Raw genomic sequence first — 24,236 nt, forward strand, 5'->3', positions numbered from 1 at the left:
GCCTTCACAGGAAGTGTTTCCGACATCCCCGAGCTCTTTAGGATATGTTTTCCAAGCGTCTTGTAAATTACTTATTGTTTACCGCTTTGTTTTTCTCTCTTATTTTAGAAATCCATGCGCAGTTCTCACCCCACCTTGTGTTTGCCTTCCATCCTAATTATTTCATATTGGCCAAACACCATTATTTGCGCCTATTGCTGCCATTTTGCATAACTGGAAGAACTGTTTTCGTGCCATACGGGTAAAAACACACACAGCAACGTCAGATTTTAATTTCTTTTTAAACCTCCTCACTGTTTGTTATGAAGTTAGAGATTCATGGAGCTCTGTGCAGACCAATCCATGACTGGTACTGTTGCGTCATGTGTTTTTCTATCCTGGCATGCTGTTATTGTACCGGTGGGGGGTTTGTCCGGGAATATTAGCCTGAACGCTAATATTAAAACGCTTCTACATGTTATTACAGAGTTTAACTGCTTTTGTCTTGACTTTATTTTCAGTTGGGCAATGCTCCTTTTTATGGATTCATACTGAAAAAAAGCTGAGCCGTGTCAGGTTTTACCCTAATATGTACCCTATTTCACGTCTGTCAAATCTTTGCATATTCACTCAGGCAACTTAATGGAACAAGCTGCAAGAAATTATGTTGACACGCTGAGATTGTCTGTTACATGAAGAGAGACCGTTGTCCCCAGAAAATGGTTCCTTTTTTTATGCTTAAATGAATCAAACCCGATCAATAAACAAAAAGGTAAAACATTTCTATAACAACAGTTAAAAAGATTATGTTATCAAGTCTCGCTTCAGGGATGATGAGGGTTGTGGAATATAAAAGAGTATTATTTTAAAAAAAATAACTCAAACCTCAAACCTTTTTGCTAATGCTTTTCTGTCTGTCAAAACAACAACAACAACATATCTCTGATGTAAAAACAGTATAAATGCACTTTCAAACATATCCTTTTCAAAGCATAAGGGTGTGATTTTAGAGCACTAACTAAGAGTATCCATTAACAGAGCTGTATTTGGTGGTTTCCAGTCTTTCATGCCCCCCCCCCCTTCAGAGCAAGTTTACCTTTGCATTCACTGACAAGCATCCCTGCTTTCTCCTTGTCAGATACTATTTGCCTGAATCACTGACTGGCTCCCTGCATGCTGAACCTGTGTATATAAACACGGCTTTTAGCCTCGCCTCCACATCTAAGTGGTGCAATACGGCCTCACTGGCAGTTTCTAACCCAAACATTACCGTGGAAGGAAAAAAAAATTATATTTGTCGAGTATCGGGGAAAATGACATCCTTCCGTATTTGTGGAAATATTTGCTAGATAATAACAGAGTTTTCTTTTCTTTTTGCTGCTAGGAGAAACTCTTGGTGGTTAAAACATTATGTAATCCAGAGGACGGAGCCAGATTATCGAGATAACTACTGGCCAGTCGACAATGTTTGGGGATAGAAAAAACAGGGATTAGAACTTTTTTTTTGATTTTGATTTTTTAAACATGAAATAAAAAATTAGAGTTTGATCCTAATTTAGTTTATTTTCTAAGTAGGCTTGCTTTCAAACAGAAAGCAAGCCTACTTTTTTATTGAATGAGAGTTTTAACCGTATAGCACCCCCCTTTAAAAGACCTGTTAATAATTGAATGGCATGTCATTGAGTGAAATAAATGTTTTACCCAACAGAAGCAATCTGAAAAGTATAATTTATTCACCAAATGTGTTGAAGACAGGGAAATCTCTGATTGATGGACCGTAAGCTGTACGCCACATGGCAGGAAACAGAAATCTGCGTTGGCTGTAGAAAATTTATCTTGACATCTAAATCCATTTTAACTCTTATGACCAGCACTGGTGTTTGGATTTTTGGTCGATCTCTTGTCTTTTCAGAAAAGAGTGAAAAGGAAAGTGACTTTAGAGGATCTAATATTATCCTACGCAGCAGCATTTTGTTCCTGTAGGTAATTCCCTACATCACTGAAACAGAAGATGAATGCTTGACAGTGTGATGGGAGAATTACAAAGACACTTAAAGGATTTCTGAGACAATTTACGTAAAATACGTATTTATCGTGCATCTGTATGATTGTACTTTTTACCTCTCCTCTAGTAAAAGCAATCAGTCATTAAATAAGCTTATATAAAGAACAAGCTATATTATAGTTCAATTATAGAGGCACAAGGCAATAAGGCTTATATTTAAATATTGCAGTAAAGATAAAGCTTTTTGTATTGAGCTCCTTGTTTAATGATGACCATCAGCGTGGGTTTTTTGTGTGATATTATTTTCATAGTGCTCATAAAACACTGAAATGAACACACAGCAGCATTTACAGCTGCATTCAAATCAAAGAGTCAGACCCCATAAAGCGTCTCTGCAGATGAGAGGTTGAACCTGAATAGATGAGCAAACAGACGTCACGGATTGAGCCTCTGGGAGACAGTTCTGATCTCTTCTTGGGTCGTGTTGGCTTGCAGTTTCAGTGCCTTGCAAAAAAAAGATTCATACCCCTTGAAATCTTCAGCATTTTGTCACGTTAGGAACACAACTGTTGATGTATTTTAATAGGATTTGACGAGACCGACCAACACAAAGTAGTGAATAATTGTAAAATGGAAGTTAAATAATGCATGTTTATCAATCTTTCTTTTTTTTTTTACTAATACAATCTTCAAAGTTTCCTGTGCATAGCTATTCAGCCCTAGTTACCTAGTTACCACCAAATAAAATCCAGAACAACAAAATTACTTCATCAAGGTATCGTCATAATGTGACCTTTGGTATTTTAAAGTGCTTTATAAATAAATGGGGTATAAATGGGGGCAACTTTTGTTCCTCAGCAGGGACTGGTCAGTGTAGAAGAGAAAAAAACTCTCAGAAGTGATCCTGGGTTGGAGGTTCCCCTTCCAGCAGGATAAAAACCATGAAAAACTAGAATGTAAGGGTTTTATATCTAGAAAGCTAAAATATTAATGGGTTAAAATGGCCTAGTCAAAGACCAGGCCTACAATAGATCCAACTGAAAACCTTTGGCAAGCTCTTCGGCGCCCACTGTCTTAATGCTCGATTGCGATTTTCTTTCTGCCACTGGATTGTGTTGCGTGTTCGTTGACATTACTTTTAAAATGCTGCCTATGTCTGACTCCACTGTGAACTTTTTGAGGCGCCAAACTGACCCGCATGCGACAAAAGAACAATAACAATGGCTTCGTGCTAAGAACGCTTCAATCCAGGAAACATGGCTGGAAAACAGGTTTAATGGTTTAAAGTGTCCAACTCTGCTTCCTGGCATTTCACACATCTTTGGCTGCACAGAGGTCTGTGTGGATGTGGGGACGCAGCCAGGAACGGTGCTGCAGAGATGTCAACAACTTCAGTTCATTCACAACTTTAGGATGTCGGTTTTTATTGCAACTCATTGCATCGCATTGCAAAAGTGGGCAGATTATGACACGCTGCCCCTGTTGCAAAGCGATACAATGGATTGCAATGAATACCTCTTCGGCATTGCAAAGTCCTCCATGTGCAGGATTGTCGGCCATAAATGCTTCATGTACGAGACGTCTAATTTAGCTTGAACAGAGGCTCCGCTGCATGCATTAATGAGCTCTAACATCTCGCTGTCCCTCCTCTGAGCAGTGCTGTGGCAGCCAGCCGCCGTCTGTCCTGCTAATGCTAACCGCTATCGCTTCCAGCCGCCGCCTAGTTGTGACGAATGTCGACGGACAGAGATTTCAAAGTCGCATTAAATCCGATTTGGTCGTTTTCACTGGAGTCTAAACACATCAGATTCAGGACCACATATGGAAGAGGCTGAAATCTGACTAAGAAACAATGCGATATGGCCCAGATATGAGCGTTCAAACTGGCTTCATAAAAACCTGACCTGGTCAGTTGAGCCCACCCACCCCCTAAATAAATAAAAAAAAATAAAAAAATTGGGCTACATTTGCCTGCAGTGGGAACAAGGCTAAAGTCAACTCTAGAGTTTGCTTTAGATGGATAATGCCAACAGAGACAGATCCCCAAAGTCTGGATTTCAGTGAACAGTGGTCTACAAAATACTGGCTCAGAGGAGCTGAATGCAAGTCCCCTTTTTATATTTTACTTTATAAAAAAATCTAAAAATAAGCATCATTTTCCTTCCACTTCACAGTTATGCCTTGTGTTGCTACATCACACAAAATCCCGATAAAACACATTGTTGTTTGTTGTCGTAACATGACAAAATGTGAAATCTTTCAAGTGCTATTAGCACTTACTGAGTGCAAGGCACTGTAGGGCATTTCACTGAAAAAAAAAAAAAAAACATTCAATATTAGTCTGTTTTCCAGCAGACCCTTTAAAATCATCCCTAAGAGGAACAATTCATGATAGACAGATATCATTTTTGGAATCGTATAATCTCCGGAGATAAAAGTAATTTAAAGCATGTTACATTTCACTGTAATAAATGGATTTAAGGCTCCACATTTACATCAAAAGAACTCGTAATGCGTGCAGTCTGGCGTCGGCTCTGATAGGAATTAGTCGGGAATCCCAAGGACAGCCCCCCCCCCCCCCCCCACCATCACCACAACTGATTTTGAATATATTTCCATTTCTGAAATTATGTGCCTGCTCTCGTGACTCATTTCCTAAAATGTATGCGGCTCTATTAAACTCTGTCGTCGGTGAGCAGAAAAGGCAGACATAGAGTTTGTTTCAGGTTTAGATGCTATAAACTGAAGACAATAATTTATAAAGTTTATCTTACCAGTCTCTCCCCATACAGGCAAGTATTCGTCCTGCTGGATGTCCAACATCAGCTCCAGGCCATTGCCGGTTCCACCCTTCATCGTCACCAGCAGGGGCCGCCCGTCTTGGCCCGAATTAAAGGTGTAGCATTTCCCGTAACGCGTGAATATCTGAAAGACACACAGAAAGGCAGGATTTTCATGACAGCACAAACTTTCTGCGCTCACATCTGGCTCTAAACCGAGAGAGTTTCAGAACTGTGAGATTTTATTCCTCACGGGGAAGGTACTCGACTACAGCAACTCGACTCCGTGCAGTTTTCATTACAATTGAGTACCTCCTCAAGTGGTACCTGTCGGTGGGGTTGTCACAGCGAGACAACCCCAGAGTCCAGCGAGTAATGTGACATGATTTGTAGGCAACACAAACCCAATGCAACAATGGAGGACATAGAAGCAACGGTAAACCTGCTGCTCAGTCTACAGCTTGTTGTCTGAGTCAAAGCATATGAAGAGGGCCAGAAAAGGCTGGGGGGAGCAAGATAAAACATCCTGTATATGTAGAGGAGAGTGGGGGAAGCCATAGAGCGGTGTCATACCTAAGGGCACCAGCTAGTCGACGTGTGGGTGTTAGCTAGTGGTGCCTAATGCTAGCTTGCTCTAGTGGCCTCGTTTACAAAAAGCCCAGAGTACAAAGATTTAATGGTCAAAGATATTATTTATTGAAATATGCAGTGGCGTCTCTGGCATGATAGGTTAAGTGGGGAACAAAAACTCAACACTACGGAAGAGTATTAGGGCCATTAAAAATATCGAAAATGGAAAAAGGCATGTAAATAATCTATTCTGACTTTTTTTTCTCAGAATTCTGACTTTTTTTCCCCTCAGAATTCTGAGATTAAATAAAGTCAGAATTGAATAGACTTTATACTTTTTCTATTTTAAATTTTTTTTTTATGGCCCTAATCCTCTTTCGTACAACACCAATTAGCAGCGACAAAATTTTTTTTGTGATGCACACAGCCTGACTTTGATCAATGTTAAATTAAACAGATAAATTAGCATAAACCAACACCCTAGAAATTCCATTTTATATGTGCTAAATGTAATTTGATTTTTATTCATAAAATTACAAATAAAGGCTCACTCATATTGTTCATTTATTTAACAGAAACGATTCCAATCAATCCGTCAATGAGCCAGCAAAGACAACCAACACTAGATTAATATTTGCTTTTAGTTTACATTTTCCTGTGTTTTATTTTGTTCCTACCTTTTATTCTAGCTGTTTTTACTTGCTTTTATCCCGTTTTTAATTTCCAATGTTTTTAATTTGTAAAGCACTTTGCATTGACTTGTACTGAAATGTGATATCCAGATAAATTTGCCTTGCCTAGATGGTCGCACAATCTGATGCTCTCCTGCAGAATGTAAACGTAATGTGTGCAATTTAAGTATTTTGATTGGACGATCCGAGCTTGGGGCCACATGATTTGTGCCCCACGGCTGTCTACTGAGAGCGTGTTGAGCATGCACACTTCAGATTTCAATATGAAGGTGCCTCAAGAGGATTTAACCTACTGAACTTGATAGTATTCTGGAAGACTTATACATGTATACATAAATGGTTCTAATAGAATTTTATTGGTAAGGGAATCTGTCTTTTTTTTATTACAATATCACTCTATAAGTGATGTTGCGGATGTCTGGCCCCAGGCCCCACCGCAACATCGGGTGGCGCCCATTTGGCCCATAAATGGCGCCCATTTGGCCGAACCACTTCAAATGTTTTCAGTAAGAACCATTCCAGCTCCTAGCCAATCGGCGTCAGTCTTCTGACGCTGGACCTTCAGCTTGACTCAGCTCGCCTGAAACCCTGGCCAAGTGGGTGCTAAAAAAGGAGCTGGTACCAAGTCACTGGTATTAATGGAACAGCCCCATAACCGAGTGGAGCTGTGCAGAGCAGGGACTGTAGCTCCACTAGTAGAGAGCGTGTTCTCAAGCTGAACCAGCACTGCTCTCAATACTGCATGATTTAGTTTGTGCTTGACAAAACATGACACGATTTTTGTTTCAGAGTAGGACAACCACTGTCTGGCAGATTTCACACAAGACAGCAGGAGGCACTGAGATATAGTAACACCCTCCAAACTATTAGCACCCTTTAAGCTACAAAAAAAACCCAAAACAAATTCAGGATTTTCTCGCTTCCAAAAAGCAAGAACCTTCTGAATTCTCTGCTGTCCCTGCATCCAATTATTCGAACTAAAATTTGTGAATCGGTGACATAAAAAAAAGAGAAGAAAACTGCAAACAATCACAGCTATTGTCATGCTGAGCTCTCGACTGATAAAACATGCATTGCCAACAATGACCATTGATACACAGATTACTGAATTTCTCTCTGTTCTTTTCTATAATGCTAAATTATGACAGTTGGACATTTCTCCAGGCGCTCATCTTTGATTTATGTTTGTATTTTTTCTTATCCATGCAACAATCTAATAAAAAAGAGCTTGTTTTAAAATCAGATTTAATTTTTTTTGTATTATTTCAACAAATGAATGCTCTTGAAAAGCTTTCTTTTTTTGTTTTTGTGCAAGGCTAAAAAGGAGAAAAGAAGAAAAAGTGAGATGGCAAGATATAGTAGAAGGAAGGACAAAAAAGTTGATTAATTTTCATTTCTCAGGTTACCCGTTCAGGGTAGCAGGGGCGCATGTAAATTAACACCAGTTAATTTACATGCTGTTGAATTGTGGGAGGAAAGAACAGTGTCAGTGCAAAATGCTGTGCATGCATGAAGAAAACATGGAAAATCTTTCAGAGAATGGCCTCCACAAGCTTAATTTGAACTGGAGGCTTTCGTTTTGAAAAGCACAAGGTGAAACCCCCATGGAGTAATAATACTCAGAGAGGTTTGATTTTCTCTGTAATTTTGTAAAAAAAAAAAAAAAAAAAAATTGCTTTGTAAGTACCTCAAAATAAAAAGCCCAAAATCCAACAAGAAAACATTTGCAGATATAGATCTTTAAAAAAATTTGTAAAATTTAAAAGTATCCTTTTGGAGCAAACAACTTCAAAGCAGCCAATCTTGCCCAGGAGAAAAATATGCTTATCATGCCTCTATATAATGAGGTTTGTTCAAGATAAGGTGTCCGTCATCAAGCGCTGATACCGTCAATGCAAGAATCAAAGAAATGAATCGAGAAATAAGATTTATTTTCAGTATGTATTTTATGTATTTATAATAAGCAGTGGCGTCTCTGTCAGGATAAGTTAAGTGAGGCACAAAAACTCATCAAATTAGCAGCAACTAATTTTTTTCTGTGATGCACACAACCTGACTTTGATCAATTTTAAATGAATCAGATAAATTAACATACGCCAACACACTAGGAATGCCATTTTTATATAAGCTAAATGTAATTAATTTTTTATAAATAAAATTACAAATAAAGGCTCCCTAATAATGTTCATTTATTGAACAGAAAAGATTCACATCGATCCTTCAATGAGCCAGCAAGGACAAACGACACTAGATGGTCGCACACTTTCTGGCAGAAAGTAAACACAAGGTCTGCATTTCCAGCATTTTCATTGGACGATCTGAGTTTGGGGCCACATGATTTGTGCCCCACACAAACTCTACTGAGAGCGAACTGGGCATGCGCACTGCGATTTCAGATGTTCGTTATTTAAACAAACATGGGTGTGCCGGCCCACTACTACCCCTACTGAGCTTGTCAGTTTTCAGGCAGACGTAGATATATAGACACAAATGTTTTTAACATGTTGTGTCTCTGCTCTGTCTTCTGTAACCCCAGTCGGTCGAGGCAGATGACCGTTCACACTGAGCCCGGTTCTGCCGGAGGTTTTCCTTCCCGTTAATGGGGAGTTTTTCTTCCCACTGTCGCTTCATGCTTGCTCAGTATGAGGGATTGCATCAAAGCCATGGACAATGCAGATGACTCTCCCTGTGGCTCTACGCTTCTCCAGGATTGAATGCTGCTTGTCGGGACTTTGATGCAATCAACTGGTTTCCTTATATAGGAACATTTTTGACCAATCTGTATAATCTGATTGAACTTGACTTTGTAAAGTGCCTTGAGATGACATGTTTCATGAATTGGCGCTATATAAATAAAATTGAATTGAGTTGAACATAATTTTATTGGTAAGGGAAAGTTTTTTTTTTTTTTTTTTTTACAATATTACTCTTTAAAGAACGATTATGTCCCACCGATTGTTATGAACATCGGTTCATAATAATCACAACAACATCTGGTGGGGCCTGGCCCTACTGCCCCCAAATGCAGAGACGCCGCAGGTAATGAACTTTAAGTATAGTTTCCTTTTTTTTTTACTTAGCTCTCTGTGTTTTCCTTTAGTCTCCATATGTCCAGGTTAGTCAGTTGTTTCCTTTGCGTTTCTTAATTATTTATCGTGTTTTTTTTCTGTTTCCTATATTTCAAATTAGCCCCTAACAGTCACCCCAGTCCAGGTTCTCCAGGAGCTAAAAACTCCTGACAGCTCACTGGCCAGTTGCTAAAGATACTGTCGCCATGCAGCAGGTCAGCGTCTGGCTTCAAATCCTGAACAAGGACCTTTCTGCATGAGGTTTGCACATTTGTGTTGCCCTGTGGTGAACTGGGAATCGGACATTACTGATTGGGAATGAGTCTGGGAAGCACCCTGCCTCTCGCCCATTGACCACCAGAGGTAGCCAGCAGCAAGACTGCCAGGAATAAGCAGGTAATGAATGAATGGTTGTTCGTTCTACCACTAATCGATCCTCTAAGTTTGTTCTCGCTTTCATTCACTCACTGCTAGATTCTTCTGTTGTCTCCATTATGCTTCTTGTTACTCCCAGGTCTTTACTGTGCTAATTTTTTCACATCATCCTTTTGAAATGAAATGAAATTTATTTATTCGAACATGAACATGATACAAATATAAAAATAAAATAGTGCACAGTAACAAGAAGTGCATAAGAAAGAAGAGAAAATACAGATTTTTGTTTCAGTTTTGGATTCCCTGCTGCCTGCTTTCATCCCTAATGTAAAATTTGGACTGCGTGTTTTTTTTTTTTTTTAATTCATCTTCATCTTTTTCACAATTCTGCCAGTCTAATGCCAGCGCTTGGGTCCAATCCAACAACAGAACGCGCCATCAAATATAGATAAAAGGTACATAAATTACTTTAAGTTGTTTGTATTCAGGTGACGGCACTACATTACCAAGAAATATGGTTTAAATCTTTGAGAAGCTGGAAATGGATGTTTCTACTTCTACTAAAATGAATAACTAAATCATTGATCAATCAAATTACATCTTCTATGACCAAAGTAGATAAAATGTCCAACACGCTTTTGTTCCATTTTTAGTAAAACAACACATTTATGGTTGAAAAAAATGTAGATTAGAAGACCTCTTGATGTAAAGGCTATTCTACACTCGAATGTTCAGCCATGTGAGGTACAGTAGAACCTGATTTGTGGGCCACCGTAGCGGAACTGTGTCCCACTGGCAACGGCATGATTGCCGGTGAGCTAATGGACGTATAATCTAATCAGATACATCAGGAAATGAAAAGGCACGACTGTGGCCCAAAATGAGATTGTTCCTTACTTTGTTTGTTAGGTTGCATGGCGGAGACCCCGGAATTAAAGCTTCCTGGCTCCTAATTAACTTAGAATTAACCTTCAACATCTTGACATTCAGGTTCAGACGGTAACAGGAAGCCGGGGGCTGCTTAGCAGACGAAATATTACAAAGGCGGGGAGGAAATGAGTGAAATAAGTCATTTTTCATCAGCATTTCCCCCACATACAGCGAAGATAGGAATTTACCCTATGCGGGATGTAGAAATAACCTTGCAGCAATATGGCTAATAAAACAAAAGGCTCTATATTTGTCTTCTGCAATTGCTCTGAAAGCCGTCTTTCTTCTAGATGCTCTGTCACGACTTTGATAAAAGATGAGAAGGCGTTTATTACATAGTTTACTCATGAGTCAGAAATCATCGCTTCATGACTCAAATGCCACAAACATCATATGCACCGAAATGAAAAAAACAAAAAAAAAAAAGAAACAAATAGATAAGACGCTGCCGTCCCTCACAGAGGAAAAGTTAGAACAATGCGCATCCTGCTCAGTGAAGTGTGCGGAGTAAAGCGAAACCTGAATCAAACAGAGGGATGGTTATTCAGAGGAGCCTGTAAAACACAAAGCAGTGAAATGTAATGAAACCCCCCCCCCCCCGATAAGTCCAACACAATATGAGATGTGACCTTTAAAGAGTATAGGTGGCAAAAACCGAGTCAAAAGCAGAGCCTATAGTACCGGCTTATGTGCAGAATATAAATATCAATAAAATACCCCTGAAATCCATCTTCTGTCCCAGGGCTCCCTCTCAGCGTAATCAGATCACTATTTGTCTTTTCTCTTTGGAATATAAAGGTGGAAATTTTCACAATATCACGGAGCTGCCTCCTTTCATCCAGCCGAGTATCTTACAATTGCAAATGAACTCGGCCTGCTTTCACTTCAAGAACCTTTCTAAGCCAAACACCTCTGCTTAAAACCCCAGCTGCTCGTTACTCCAACTGGTCCTGTTCATAGCAAAAGGCACGAACCATCTTGCTCGGCTTTTTAAAGAGAACATTTTGAAAAAAAAAAAAGAAGCAGCTTTGGCTTTTCACGCTCAAGGGAAAAGATTCGGCAGATTCACATGGAAACAGTGACGAGGGTTGTAGAAAACGCCCGTTAAGTCCGCTTCCTCCTGCACGCGCCGCTTTGTACGAGAGCATGAATTATTACGTTTGAGAAGGAGAGGGTGTGTTTGTGTGCATGCATGCACCCCCCCAACACACACTTGCCATCTGCGTGTATGTGTTTGTAATGTGGTGATTGACTACCGCGGGCCCGCAGTCAGAGTTGCTGTGGTAACCGGGAGTCTGTGCCGGCTCCGCTGAGTGACGAGCAGCAACGGTGGGTGCTGCTGCTGCTGCTGCTGCTGACCTTGGGGAGTCAGAATCCTCGTTGTTGTGCGAGCGGCTCACAGGCTTGCTCTGTCTCATGCGTCTGTGCGTCTGCCCGTCACCTGGCCTGTCGCTCTAATTCACCTGTCGAGCTGACGTTCTCTAGACACGCGTGCCGCCTTGTCAGCCGGCAGCCTTTGTCGTGAGCCAGATCAAAAAGCTTGGTAATGACACAAAGCCCATGTAAGCTCAAATAAACACATTAGTTATAGGTGTAAGCCCGATAGGTAACAGACTATGAAGGAATGTTCAAAACCTTCTGCTGTTAATATTATTTTTATACATTAATTCTAACAGGAAGCAGGACTGTAAAATACTCCCTCACACTGCAAAAACGGAACTAGAAATAAGTAAAATGTTCTTAAAATTTGTGTATTTGTTCTTGATTTGAGCAGGTAAATAAGATGATTTGCCAATGGAATAAGAATTTTGCACTTAGAATAGGAACAATTCATCTCAATCATCTTATTTCAAGTGCAGGATGTCTAATTATCTTATTTTAAGGGGTCAAAATACTCATTCCATTGGCAGATAATCTTAATTACCTGCTCAAATCAAGGATAAATACACTAACTTTAAGAACATTTTACTTATTTTTAGATCAGTTTTTTTCAGTGCAAAAAGCATCAATCATCCTCCAATGAAGCCGTGTCCAATGCCAGGCTCTTGAGGGCCGTTGCGCCGCGTGTTTTTGATTGTCCCTGCTTTAGACCTCCGTTTAAATCAAGAGGTCGGCCATCAGGCTCCCACAGAACATGCTGCGGATGTAATTACATCATTTATATAAAGGACACGCCGGAAACATGAAGGAAAAGCGGCCCTTCTGGCATCATGATTGGACACTGCTACTTTAATTTAAACCGATGCAAAGTCAATATCCCAATTTGCAGCGCTGTGCAGATTTATGTAGATTTCTTCAGTTCTTTGTTGTTGTTTTTTGTTGTCACCCTTAATTATTTCAGAAACAAGAAACCAATTTTAATATCTGACAAAGATAACCTGAGTACATCCAAATGCAAGTTTTCATGTGACAACGTCATTGATTAAGGATAAAAAACAACAACTATCTGAATCAGCTTGGCTCCATGTGAAATAGGAATTGCCCCCTAAACCTAACAACCAGCTCCGCCTCCCTCGGCTCCTGCTCAGACTGATGCCAAAGGTGACAGTCACTTTGTCACATTGCTGAGGAGGAATTCTGCTGCTTTGTCTCTTTGCATAACTGTCTCAGTCCAGCAACAGCAGGGGATTTCCAAGCAGGAAAAAAAAAAAGTCCTGCAACAAGCCTCTCAGTTGGATGCGAGTCCAGACTTTGACCAGGTCAGTCCTAAATATGCATTTTAAAGGATAATTGTCCTCCTGCATTACCCATGTGTGGCTGAGCTTAATTTCACAAGTGGTAGATGGTGTTTCTGGTTGAGAGTTGGTTGGCTGTCCCGGTCCTGAGGAAGCTAAACAGACCCACAGGACCATGTTTGACTGCAGGTATGGCTTTTCACTTTTAGTTGCTGACTTACTTTCACATGAGACAAAACTGGACACCGCCATTCCAAGATACCCTTGTCCTGTGAGTCTGCAGAACATTTTCCCAAAGGTTCTTTTTTTTATTTGATATAATCAAATTGCATTTTGGTAAATGTGAGACAGACTTCTGTAATCTCTTTGGTCAGCACTGGTTATGGCCTTGGAACTTTCCCACGAAGGCTATTTTTGCCCTGTGTCTTTCTTCTTGTTGCATCATGAACACTGACTCTAACTGAAGCGAGTGAGTCCTGCATTTTACTTTGTTGTTGCTCTTAGTTCTTTTTTTTTGTAACCGCCCCCCTCCCCCCTCCCCCCCACCTCCTGGATGAGACACTCTTGGAGTAATTTTGGTAGGCTGGTCCCTCCTGGGATCCGTCTTCTCTCCATTGCCGTATAATGACTCTACCTGTGTTTTGCTGTCTTTATAACTCTTTGCAGACTGATGTATGTCAATGACATTCTCTTCTGTCCCTTTAATGTCTTTGATGTGTTGCAATTTCAAATTTATTAGAGTACTTCATGTTGTCAGACAGTTGGCGTTTAAGTGATTCATTGATTCTGCTTGAAAGCTAACAAGCAGGTTTGAGTGAAGGTCATAAAACTGAACCGAATAAATGCGGTAAATGACAGTAAATTTATGATCTTAATATGGTGCAATAATAGTTTCGCTCGGGGTTAGCAGGTTTAGATAGGGTTTTTAATTTTATTTAACCTTCATTCTTATCAAAATCCAAGATCTCATTTAGAAGAAAGGTGTGTTTTTGATTAAACTAATCATTTCAATACACATTTTTTTTTGTATTTAATCGGCGTATCTTTGTCTGATTACAAAATACAAGAAATGTGTAAGGAGGAAAATACTTTTTCACCACTATGTATCGTGTCATCTATTAAGTCTGCAGTTAGTAGTCGGCACATTATAGTATTTTCTTCTTGGCCAAGGAAAATAATAAAAACAAATGTAACATTTCAAAATTGACCAGACCAGTTTTTTTCTCTGTGTTTTAACATGGAAAACACATTTGTGATTTTATGTAAGTGCAGATAAACTGTGCTTTGGTATGATCCTGAAAAACGTCCATTTGATAGTGTCACCCCTTCACTAACTACTTCAAGAAATTGATTGGGAAACTCTGTGTAAATATGCAAAAAGATAAGTGTGTAAAATGAGATTTAAAAATAATTGCTTTTGTAGTGTATTAAAAAAATCAAAAAGGTAAGTGAAGTCTATATTAGTTCAAATGTCTCCACACCACAGCAATAAGCAACACTCGCTGTATTACAAGCATAAATCAGTGTGTCTTTACAACCATTTACTCCAGGAAATAAATTTTTAAATAAAGCCCACCTTTGGGGGGAATAAGCTGTAAGAGCGACATCAGCCCTCCGTGTTCTTGCATGGCGTAAAAAATGTCACCGCCTTTTCCTTCGATAAATAATTCACGCAGAGACAGCCTGAGAGAGTTCAGATGGCTCTCGGCTATCCGTCAAATGACAGTCTGACAAGGCTGAACAAGCTGTTCCGTAAAAGTTGCCAGGGAACCACTTTCCCTATTCTCTATTGATTTTAAGATCAGCGCTGAGCTCAAACATGCAGCCAGCTAAGACAGTTACAAAAACATCAATTCCTCATACCTCTGTGTATCCTGTGTTTGTACAAAAAAAAAAAAAAACAAGAAAAAAAAACGTGAATGTCCAATCAGAGGGAAAGTCCTACTCGACATGATAAGGGAAAAAAAAAAGCATAAATGATGTGGATACACACTTCAGAATAATCATCAATGAACCTGATTAAACACGAATGTTGAAGTATTTCTCAAAAACACCCTCTACTTCAGGTCTAATTAGTAAATGGACATCCTCATCATTAAATAAGAAAAATATCAACATGGCGGATGAGTCCCAGAGCTGCTCAGGATAATGAAAGCCTTCGGCAACACTGGGTTCCATGGTAACCGATCAAACTCTATCTATTTACAGGGACCTTGCCATATGAGAGCTCCCGAGGAGTCACCAAATTGATCTTTATATGATATTATTTCATTACGTTTATACAGTTATTCTATTTGCCATTTCCAAAAGGCCTCTGCAGAAAGCAGCTTTGAAATAAGTGTATAAACAGAAAGATCTGGCCTTACACTAGGGATTTAAAGCTATAGTTGGTAATCCTGTTCAGAAACACTTTTTGCTATACTGGGTGAAATCGTCCTTCCATCCTGAAAGTAGTCAATATATTATGCATTCAGGAAAAAGAGGTTACATTTTTTATCTGCAGGCCTGCAATCCCTCCTCTTTGGTGAGAAGGGCAGGGACTGGTTAAAGTTTTGTTTCTGCTCTCACCCTCCTCTGTCCCTCAAGTTTTGGTGGTATCACCTTATCTATTGGTTGTCCTACATGCCAATTATTCTGACACGCTCAATTAACGCCAGTGTGAGTGAATGTTCCTTGTCAGTTTACGCTTCCTGGCTGCACATGCGCACTTCTAGTGTTTATGTATCCAGTTAGCTTAGCGGTTAGCTTCGGTGTTAGCCGTTCATCGTAGCTCCGCTGCTCTCACCACGTAGACTTTGAACATGGCTGAGAATCACAAGAAGTGAACTGCATTCATGTTTTTAAGAAGAAGGGGAAGACCTCTGTAGAAAGAAATAAGACCAGAGTGGATTTGCGTGTCGCTTCATGCATGCTCAGTATGAGGGATTGCTGCAAAGCCATCAACAATGCAGACGACTGTCCACTGTGGCTCTACGCTCTTTCAAGAGGAGTGAATGCTGCTTGGAGAGACTTGATGCAACCAGCTTGGTTTCCTTAGAGAGGAAACTTTTTTGACCAATCTGTCTGTATGATCAGACTGAATTTCACTTTGTAAAGTGCCTTGAGATAACATGTGTTGGAAAATAAAATTCGATTGAATTTTTTTTTTTACACCATCCCCCTGAAGAGAGGAAGAGCAAGGTAAGACAGTCTTGCACATGCGCAGTTATTCAAAAAGGGACTTGGGGAAACTTCCGGAAAGATCGGCAACCATAGCTTTAAATTAGGTTTTTACACAAGGAAAGAAAAGGATTCACGTCTATTATATAAAAAAATAGATCTTGACGCTGTGACTTGACAAAGGATTTGCATTTTTAAAATGATTTAATATTTTCTCATATTTGCAAATAGGGTTAAACCGGAGGCATGGCACAGGACAGGAAGGCCAGCAGCTCGGGGTAAGATTCAGCAGTCCACCTGAACCTCAAGAACAAAGGATACTCTTTAGACGACAATGATGCCCAGATTTTTGACAGGGAGAACAAATGATTTGAAAGAGGGGTGAAAGAAGCCATCTTGGTCAAAAGAGAAAAGCCATCACTAAAAAGAGGATGAAGATTGAGCTTCCAGCTCCCCAGTGTTTACAGCTTTGTCCTCCAACATGTTCCAAAGAGATTACATCAGCATCTCATCATGATTCAGGTTACCAAGTCCTCCACTAACACCAAGAAATTGCTTCTAACCACCCAGGACAGTGGCGGGGTGGGGGTGGGGGGTCACTGATCTACATCTATGAGGATGGGCCTCCATGTCCTTAAAAACAGCAGCGATCCAACTGCAGGTTGCTCCTCCAGAACTGACTAAGACTCCTGGATAGGTGTGGAAACGTCTTCAGAAAGAACTGAACAAAAGTCCGGCTAACTCCGATTTAACCCTGTTTGCTGTTGCAATGACCCGGATAACTGAGAACTTGCACAGGCACGTCTCTATATTTACTGGTATTTTATCTCATGGATCAACACGTTGTAGTGCATAACTATTGGGAAGAAATGATGAATAGTTTGAAACGCATTTGTGTACCAGTGACGTGCAGTCAGGGGAGGCAAGTCAGGTCAGGCCTCACTTGTCATCATGGAAAGAAAGAAAATATATAATAACATAATATAAATTTTGATTCACTCAGTCATTTGTAATAAGTATTTTTTTAATCTAATTTCCTCATTTTCGATCATATTCTCTTTTAAATCGCAGACTTTTCGCTATTTTTCATTTTTCAAATCCTTGGTGGCACTTCATAGCGAAGCCGGTGAGGCCGCAGCGAGCTTGGCCTCCCCTGGGATTGCGCAATCCCATGTTAACTGCGCTGGCTTCCATTCTGTGAATGCATCTTCCTGTCCCTAGATCATAAATACAATTGTTCAAACAGTTATGAACTGATTTTCCACAATTTAATATATGTGGATTACGAATTGTGTTTTGCTCATCAAACTGTGTGCAGGTAACATGTTTTCGTGCTGCTGGGCGATCATAAACGGCAAAGAATGGGTTGTAGGTGAGGCCGGCAGTTCCTTGGCCTCTAGGCAGGGGGCACTCAAGGGACACCGCTCCTGATCCCCAAACTGTAGAGTGACAGCGAGTTATGGACACTGAGCTATATAATACACTGGAGTGCTGATTTTGCCGAAAAACTGAAGTCACTGGCCGCCATCTTGCTACTCCCTACTCTCACAGAATCCCATAGGATTTGGTTGCAACAACAAGCAGTTTTCTGGCTGTGTGAAAACGTTTCACTGGTAATTCTACAGTCAGTGGATGTACTAACACTATCAACTACTAGGAAATTAGGTGCTGAAATATTTTACATGTTATTCATATTAAATATATATAAATGTATATATAAGTACGTGTATATGTATATATGTATATATATGTATACACATATGTAAATATATGTTTTTGTATATTGTTATTTATATATTTATAAATTTTAAACATATATATTTAAATGAATAAAATGCAAAATATTTCAGCACATGACTTTCTCAGTACTTGATATTTTTAGAACATAACATAAAAGTATATGGCATTTGACATTTTAAAAGTTTTAAGATCCCCCTGAACATGAGAAAATCCTCGTTATTCGATGCTGTAGCGCACATATTCCATGTTTACTGGGGGGAAATAGGGAGTACCAATATGGCGGCTGGTGGCTTCAAAGCGACTCGTTCAAACAGACGGTGATTAGCACTCCAGTGTATAATATAGCTCAGTGGTTATGGATGTTTTATTAGCGAGTTTTGCTAAACAAGTAAAGCACTAAAAAGACTCTAAACATACAGCTGGAACAAGATTGATCAGGGAAGGCTTTCCTCCCTGGCAGTGATCTCCACTGAGACTGAGAGACTTTTAAATCTGAAGAAGATAAAGAGAACTTTTACCGGAAAATTACCAATATTTTTGTTCAGAAAGAGCGCCGCATGGACTTTATTTATAAGTAGAGACAGCAATAATTATTCATGTTTTGTTTTTGTAATGAAATGTGCGTAATGTGGGTTATAGTTTTTAAATGTGTTACAAATGCAGAAATCCATCATAACTCATAAACTGTTACCAATCAAATGACAAATAATTTAGTTATTTTTTCATCAAAGAATCAATATTTTTTCCATGTCTCTTGGTGATTTGATTTGGCTCAATCAGTCTCCTTCAGCACTTTGCAACGAGTCTATTCTGTAGAGTGTATTTATTTGTAAATCTGACTCTGATGACATCAGTGCCTCACCAGCTATGAACCCTACCGCATGTCACTGTTGTGTACAGTACCTCTGTGTCCATACTTTTTATAACCACCTTTTTTTGCTGGAGTTAAAAGTCTTTTGGGGCGTCTCTACCACCTTTGCACATCAAGAAGCTGAAATTCGTATTTATAAAACAGTTCACTCTCCATCAGAGTGGATGGAGGGTGTTTGTGGGCAGCAAACGTCAAGTCTTGCCACAAATTCTCAGTTGGATTGACTGACTTCATTGTGGCTTTTGCTGTATGCTTAGAGTTGTTGTCCTGCTGGAAATTAAACGTCAGCCTCAGACTCAAGTTTCTTTCAGCCTCAGAAATGGCCCTGCAGCTAGCTCCATTGATCATCTGTGTCCCTGCTGAAGAAAAGCGTCCTTCCAGCGTGATCCTGCCAACCCCGCATTTAACTGTGGAGATGGTGTATTCAGGCTGATGTGCAGTGTTAGATTCATGCCACACACAGCACTTTGAATCTCGGCCAAAATCTCTGCAGTTCCTCCAGAGCTACTATTATGAGTCTTTTGTTCTCTTGTCTGATTAATGCCCTCCTTGCCTGGCCTGTCAGGGTAGTTTGCAGTTGTACCAAACTCCAATTTTTGGGGTGATAGATTTAACGGTGGCTCGTGAGATTGATATTGTTTTATTACCTATTACTGCTTTAAACTTCTTTACAGCTTTATTCCTGACCTATCTTGTGTTTTCCTTGGTGTTCTTGATGCTATTTATTCACTAATGTTTTTTCGACAAACCTCTGAGGTTTCATAGAAAAGCGTATTAATAAAAATAATAAATAGCAAGTAGGTGCAATTTAATTGCTAATTAGGAGCCTACTGCCTGGTATTCCAGAGTTTCAGAGTAAACAGTTTTGGATAAAAAAAACAAAATTAAAAAAAAACAAGAAAGCCACGCATTATTTTACTTCCACTTTGAAAGCGATTGGAAGTCATCACAAGGCAACATTATTAGGCTTCCTTCCAACTTTTATTTAGCAGAATTTAACATACGTTTGCAAGGTACTGTAACAAGAGCTTTTCTGTGAGAATGATGCTTAAAAACTGTGTAGAAGGGGGAAAACGTGGGTACGATTTTCTAAGTTGATGATGAGCTCAATACCTATCAGGTATTTTATCTGGATTTTTTGCAAGTAAAACATGAGCTCTGCGGCGTGAACGGTGGATTTACATATTGTCCGTATGCAAACTGCGCGGCGCGGTCTGCTCAGTTATAGGGATGCGGTAGCCGCAGTGTGAGCGGTCCATGTGGAATTCACCGCTCCGGTGACTTTCGCTGGAGTTTAAAAATCGGGACTGGTTGTTGTTGTGACACACAGTGAAGGAGCGCAGCGGAGACAAAGCTTTTTTCTTCAATCAAAATGAAGTAAGGAATGCTCCCTACAGGTTTGTGGGTGGCTTTGAATTGGTGGTTTTAATTGAGTCCTTAAAAGGACAGTTAAATCATTCATCATTCGTCCTCCTCTTGCAACTCCAGAACTGGACTGTCCTGCTGCTGCTTCTGTGTGCGGGTTGGTTAATGTGTCTGTAAGCCTCTTGCTCTGCTCTGTCTCGGTGCTTCGGTCTGAGCTCCATAGCAGGGACGCCGGCGCCGTTTTTCAGTTTTCCTTATAAAATTCAGCACCAAGACTCGCTTGGCAAAGTCCAAATTTCGTAGTCACCGCGGTCTGTCGGTACGCATCATTAGTGAGGACGCGAGCAGCGTTCTGGATCAGCTGCAGCCGTCTGATTGACTTTTAAGGCAGGCCTGTGAAAACACCTTGACGATAATTAATTTGACTAAAAATAAATGCATGGAAGAGTTTTTCAAGATCCTGCTGAGACATCAGTCCTTTAACCCTGGAAATGTTGTTCAGGTGACAGAAGACCAAACTAGAAATTGCCTTTATGTACCTCGGAAGGTTTAGGTCTGATTCCATCGCTACACCTAGATTTCGAGGCTGATCAGTGGTTTCTAGCTGTAATAACTGTTGATCGCTCCTAATTTGGTCCAGAAATAATTACTTTGGTTTGGTTTTTATTCAACTGGGGAAAATTGTGGCACATCTAAGCATAGATTTGTCCTATGCTTCTTCCTAAAGTCACTTGGTAACACTGTGGCGTAGAGCAGTGCGTCGTCTGCATAGTTATAGCAACTTATCTTTTTGTTTGTTATAATCTAAGCTAAAGGGAGCATGTAGATATTGAATATCGGCCATTACTAAATATCTAAGGAAAGGGCTTCTCCGCAAACTTTACAAAAAGTAACCCTATGGATAAGAGTATGTGTCAGCTGGAAGGAAAAAAAACAACTAAAATTAAACTTTCTGCAGAGTCTAACTCAGAATGTATCAGCTAGTTAGGAATCGGCATGGAATAAAGAAACAGATAAAATATTGAGAACAACAACGGCTTTCAGATGCCCCTCTCTTGACATCAGAAGAGAGATTAACTTAAATTGTCCCTTGGAGAACATCAATGCCTACCCCAACATAAAAAGCTTGTTCCATAGGGTGCATTTGCTTTCCCAAAATCCACTAATTTTCTTTTTAGACCTACCAAAAAAGTAGGTCAAAGTCATGGTGGGGGAAGGGGTGCCATGGGGCAGTCAATGTTTGAGATGATGGCCATGCGCATTTAACCTGCCAGCACTGAACAGGTTTTCCAATCCACCAAGGGTAACATTTTGGCACACGGGTCAAACAAACACGCACACACCCAGAGCCAAGTCCAACAGAGCGCCCCATTAACTAAACATGCATCTTTTTTTGTAATGTGTGAGGAAGCCAGAGCATCTGGAGAGAACCCCTGTGTGGATGTGGAGAAACTCAATGCAGAAAAGCCCCTAGCTGGGATTTAATTCTGGGACCATCTCCCTGCAAGGCAACGGTGCTAACAATTACACCAGCCCCTGAAACAAAAACAACAAGAGAAAGATCTGTTTTCTCTGCTTCCAGTACATAAGTATGCATGACTTAATATTCCCATGTATCATAAATATTCACTAATCCTTCATCGCTTGTCAAAAGACCTAGTTTTATATGGTGTTAAGAAAGAGCAGAAATTTGCTGTAGTGGAAATAAAGCGTAAGGAAAAAAAAATGTTATATTAAAATTATATTCGTGGACTATGTAAATACCAGCAGGTACGGAAAATGTACTTTATTTATTTATACACTGCAGGGCCGAAAGTGTTTGCTCACCCATCCAAATCGTTGAATACAGTAATTCCAATGACTTGCATGACCACCATGTTTTAAATCCACAACCTAGAGCTGCAGACTGCTTCCACAGACATCTGTGAAAAAATGGGTTGTTTTTAGGAGCTTCCTGACATCTAGTGCACATCTAACCCTGCATTGATGTAGGTTAGGATCCCAGAACCGATACTGTTTGTCATCAGGACCAAATTAAAGCATGAACATTTAACAATGAACTGTTTTAATATTTACTAAGACTAAGGCTGTACAATTTAGGCAAAAATCCAAACTGCGATACATGTCAACTATAATAATAAAATTATATTATCTCACTGCTGCAAACCCACTTTAAACACAATACCAACACCTAAAGGACGTTTCTGATCCGTTATATAGTCAAAAATTGCAGACTTGTACGATTTGGAAATGCCGTTTTTTTTTTATTGTGATTATATCGCAAAGGTGATTAATTGTGCAACCCTAATTAAGAGTTATTTTTTAATCTTATGTGATGGACAGGTCATTGCTTCTTCCTGTTCTCTTTTTAAACGCTTTTTGTTTTGTGTTACAGAATATTTAGTAGGAAATTTGGGTACCACTTTACAATAAGGCTCCCTTTATAGAGGCTTATAAATGGTTTGTAGATATGTTATTAAACACTTTATACATAATTAATAACTGTTTATTATGCATTAATAATGGGTGAGAAAGAGGGGAAAAAAAGAGGCAAAACTGACCAGTGTCTTGTCAAATAGTGAGCCAAATCTATATTTGGTTAAAATGTTTCAAATATTCTAGTTTGTGTCATGGTGAGGCTCCCTTTGATCATTGTGGATGTTTATAATGCAGTGATAAAGTAGATTATTACATGGTACAGAATTATGTTTACAAATGCTTATTGAGCTTATAATGCTGTACTTTAGACTGAAATATTTAGTATAGCACTGTAAGTGTTTACAAATTAAATTATAATATGTCTACAAACCATTTTTAAGCCTCTATAAAAGCAGCTTCACTGCAATGTGCTACCAAAATTTGATGTTGTTACTAATGTTTTTTTCACAGTATTTGTTTTGTAGATCTTTTACTACGGTTCGAATAAAAAATTTTTTTAACATCTAATTTACTATGCAAAAAACTGGATGTTTTTTTTATTTATAAAATTCTTATTTACCTTATTATATATATAAATAGGCATTCAATGTTTTAAAACAAATCACAGAAAGAGATAAAAACCTGTTTAATCAATCATTCAAAGTTTTTTAATCTTGGGAAACCTTTTTCTAAACCCTTTACTAATTAGTAAAATGTGCAAATTTGAAGTGTAAATTAAAATATGATAAATGAGGAAGAAGTGCTGTAAATAAACAAACCAGGGTTTAACTTCTGAATGAGTGGAACAGGAAGTGCTCTTATTTTGGTATTTTCAGCTAGAAGTGTAATTGTAAGGTCGCAGCAGCTTTAGCACCCAGAACATTTCACAGGTAAGTTAAGTTTATTCTGTTCCCTAAATGATCCAAAGTTATTTAACGCACCGTTCATTTGTAGAGGCAATGATGTGGGCATTATTAAGAAGCTGGAGCTAACATAAACAGATAGTTATGAGCCATTAAAATCCCATAACTCACCAACATCTCTAGCTAATAATCACCCTTTCCTTTCAAAGCAAACCAGGTGACGCCTCAGAGCTGCAGGCTGTGGCTCATATACCGGCGTCCTTTCTCTCTTCATTACAGGACATAAAAACTGATAACAGGACTAGAGTCATCCGAGTCCTTTCTCAAGTCTCTTATTCACGCAACTTAAGTTGTGCAAAGACAATAAAACAGAAGAAAGATAGCTGCAGTTTAAGAGGTTTCCAGAGAAAACAGAGCTGCTGCTGACATTTATATATATTATCCTCCGCTGTAACCAACTTTGAAAAGAGCAGTTACTGCTTGCATATTATTGTGGCTGTAAATAGTGCAGGAAGTAATATGAAAAAGTCATTTCCAGTGACAAACTGGCCACATTTGTTTAACTGCATGAAACTAAACTGTTTTGGTCCAGTGCCACAGCTCACATCAGCATCTTCTCCACAAACAGCAGACATCTGTCTCCCATACAAGACCATGCAAAACACCGGCTGCACAGCGCCTCTCCAGAACCAAACCAAACCCACAAAGACCAATGAACGGAGCAGTCGAAAATAGCTCAGAAAGGA

General features: G+C 39.4%; 1 protein-coding gene across 3 annotated transcripts in view; it reads right to left on the reverse strand.

Annotated features, from left to right (window-relative positions):
• Positions 1 to 24,236, reverse strand: part of asic1b (acid-sensing (proton-gated) ion channel 1b) — a 256,494-nt gene that overhangs the window by 43,703 nt on the left and 188,555 nt on the right. For all 3 annotated transcript variants that reach the window (XM_012853347.3, XM_012853346.3, XM_021311027.2), the window contains one exon: positions 4,759 to 4,909. In XM_012853347.3, the coding sequence (XP_012708801.1) occupies positions 4,759 to 4,909 (151 nt within the window). The remainder of the gene's footprint in view (positions 1 to 4,758; positions 4,910 to 24,236) is intronic.

The sequence above is a fragment of the Fundulus heteroclitus genome, chromosome 20, assembly GCF_011125445.2.
Source record: "Fundulus heteroclitus isolate FHET01 chromosome 20, MU-UCD_Fhet_4.1, whole genome shotgun sequence".
Lineage (NCBI taxonomy): Eukaryota > Metazoa > Chordata > Actinopteri > Cyprinodontiformes > Fundulidae > Fundulus > Fundulus heteroclitus.